This window comes from Cariama cristata, unplaced genomic scaffold, assembly GCF_000690535.1.
Source record: "Cariama cristata isolate BGI_N322 unplaced genomic scaffold, ASM69053v1 scaffold11667, whole genome shotgun sequence".
NCBI lineage: Eukaryota > Metazoa > Chordata > Aves > Cariamiformes > Cariamidae > Cariama > Cariama cristata.
The window spans coordinates 48,880-52,028 of NW_009626173.1; the positions used below are offsets into that span (position 1 = coordinate 48,880).

Sequence of the window (3,149 nt, forward strand, 5' to 3'; positions counted from 1 at the left end):
ATTGAGTGGGTGAAAACCTTGCCTTCTCGTCTCAGATTGCCTCCTGCTCACGTTGCATATGTGTGGGTATGGATGCAGAGTAGCAGCAGTGGACTCAGGCTGCACCTCAGGATGGCTCCTGGTAGGAACCCATGTCCTGGTGCTGGCCTTTTCCCTCCTTGAGGGCTCAGGCAGATGAGCTCTGCCAAGCCTTGGTTTAAGTTTCACTTCCAGCGAAGCCAGCAGGCAGCATGTGGGCAAAGCCAGCAGGCAGCCCAGCACTGCTGGCCTCAGAGGCTGCGCTCTCCTTCATCACAGTTTTACAGCTAAAGGTGAGGTTTTACACCGAAACAATTCAGGTTCAACCACACATTCCTTTCTGCTGTCTTTGTTCTGGGGCATTACCAAATTTGTAAAACAGATGACTGGAGCAAACAGCATGTTATGTCTATAATGGCTGCCTACAGTTTCTCTTCTTGCAGTATTGGACATACTTTTTTTTTTTAATCTTTTACCAACAAAAGAGTGATAAATTAGTTTGGCATCTGCCCATTGGCAAGTCTGGCCACAGCACAACTGTTTGTAGCTGTCTTCTGGAAAGGTGGTTCTGCTGGAGATCTCTGGGAAAGGAACCTGGAGAATTTCTACCAGACTCTACTGTTCCCCTGCTCTTCTGGGAGTCTTCCCAAGGATTGCATGGCTATGGCTGAACACTGCTTGTTTACTACCTGGGCTCCATATTTTATATGCACCTGCTGTTGTGTAGTAATCTTCAATCATGAACCTCTTACTGAAAGAAGTATTACTCAAAACTGCCTGATGCTATGAATTTGCTACTTAATTCAAAATTTTAACTAGAACCTGTAATAACTCTGTAGGTAAGTAACAGATTCTGCTTCCTTTTTCTTCACACAATTCAGAGGCATAGGGAAGTCTGTATGTCAGGAACTTCTACTTCCACAACATATTCAATGAACCTGCTTCCCGCCCCACACCCCTTATGACAGCATACCCAAAGAGAGACCTTGAATGAAGAATCTATTGATCGTTCAAATGTTCTTTTTGTCAAATGATTTATGACATATTACACGACTCAAATCAATCCCGCAGATGTTGAGGAAGCCTGGTTGCTTTCTAATGTTTGTTTGGGGTCCCAGCTCCTGTGAAAGTTTCCATTCTTTGACTTGATAAACTCTGAATCCATGGAAAGCTTCCAAATATAAGCAGTGAACCCGGCTTTTGTTAAGGCGTACTTAAAAGTAATTCCTGCAATGCCCATTTTGGACATTCTCTGAAAATTACTGCCAAGACTATTTACAATTTATACTAATTAAAATAATGAATAAGTATTTAGAAGTATTATTTGTCAAGTATATTGTTTTAGACTTAACGTTTGCTGAAATAAATGAATAGGTGTGGCTCTTGATGAGGTAAAAATTGTTATTCCGAAATATGGTCTAAAGTATTAAGAAGTAAGCAGTGATTTCAATGAACCAGTAAACCCAGTGTGAAAATGAACTATAATTAACATTTCCCAAATGTAAATTCCAGTGTCTATTATGTACATAACACATAAAACCCAAGGCTATAGTCAGATGATGTTGACTAACTACTTAAGCACAGAGAGATACGTGAATGGTTTCCTGGATTTCCTAGATTATTTTTTTTTTTTAATTATTATTTTCTTCAAGAGTAATAGTTTCTCTTTGATCATTTCCTACCATTTTTTCCCCTTCATATCCTCATGGAAACCTGTGCTTCTCTCAAGGTCTGCTGACCATTTGGGATAATGTAATAATGATGTTTTACTTACAAAGATGGAACAGGTCGTTTAATCCTCACAGCCGTCACCTCTCGATCACTGTCTTCTTGCTCAAGTTTGTCCTCTGCTTCCCCATAGCCACTGTCATCTGCATCCAGGCTATCATCATGACACTTAAGCAGCAGTTCTTCCTTAGCCCTCTCTTTGTCTTCTTGTTCTATCTGTTTCCAGCCCTTGGTCAGCTCTGATACCACATTTGAACACTTTCTCCTTATGGTCGGAGATAATTTGCCACTGAGCATTTTGTCAGTAGCGCTTGATTCTTCTTTGAGCTTCGTCATCTCAGAGTTGCTGTTGTTATTCTCGTATCTTTCACTGAGGAGGCTGACATCACCTCCTCGTTCATAGACTTTGCTTACAATTGTTTTGGTCACCTCTTTGCTTTTAATGCTGAACTTTTTGAGGGCTTCATCTGATTCCCTTGAATTTTTTGCGGCGTCTCTTATTGTCACTGATTCCTTTGCTGAGGATTTTTCATCATCTTTTCCTTGGACCCTCTTGACAGATGGAATTGGCCATTTTGCAAAGGTTCCTTCTTGTACAGGCTGAGCTGATGAATCTTCTGCAGAGGGAACCCATCCAGAGGGCTCTTGGGCTTGCTTTATGTGGTGGTCAGATACCCATTGCTGCCAGCCTCGCGCCAAGCTGAAGACTAGGCTGGCCATTCGGATCTTGTGGACAGCCCTTTTCACAGGAGTAGTGCTCAGCTTTTCTTCAGGAGCCATGTTGCTGCCTGCTGCCATGCTGGCTTTTCCCCTTCTTATGCTAAGCACCTTCTGAATTAACTTCCTGACGTGAATAATGCCCTCTGAAGAGAGCTACAGAGATTTAAATAGAAGCAGGAGCGGTTTGTGCCCATGGAAAATATGTGAAACACTTCTCACAAAGATATAGTATCCTCACTGTTACAGAGATCTTTTTTTAAAATGCAGGGTTGCATTTCATCGCAGCAGATGAATGATGTATGATGTAAGCAGCATGACAGAGACCTGCACTGGAATTAATGGGAAATGAACAGCTCTTTCTCCTTTAGCCCCCCTTCCCTGGGACCGCTCAATTCTCAATTTGTTGGCAAGGGTCTTGTTCTACTGGAAGTGCAGAACTTGTGTTAGAGATACTGAACGGTGTCTGAAACTGCTAAATGTGAACTGCTGTCAGTTGCTAACAACTTTGGCCAGAGTAGAGACCCCTCGTCATCACAAGTAAATAGTGGCTCTCGTCACGGAGTGTAAAGCCAGAAGCAGACTATGAATGAAAGATTTTTAGATGCAGTTTCTAAAAAGATGCTAGGTGATTTCTTCTTATTGCTCATACGTCCAAGGAAATTCAGGTTTGTTAATTTTTTAAA

At 41.9% G+C, this 3,149-nt stretch overlaps 1 protein-coding gene across 1 annotated transcript in view; it reads right to left on the bottom strand.

Moving 5' to 3' along the window:
• The window catches only part of ABRA (actin-binding Rho activating protein), a 6,735-nt gene extending 4,191 nt beyond the window's left edge, over window positions 1–2,544 (bottom strand). The window contains exon 1 of the mRNA XM_009703918.1: window positions 1,793–2,544. Coding sequence (XP_009702220.1) covers window positions 1,793–2,544 — 752 coding nt within the window. The remainder of the gene's footprint in view (window positions 1–1,792) is intronic.
• Window positions 2,545–3,149: the final 605 nt, after the last annotated feature.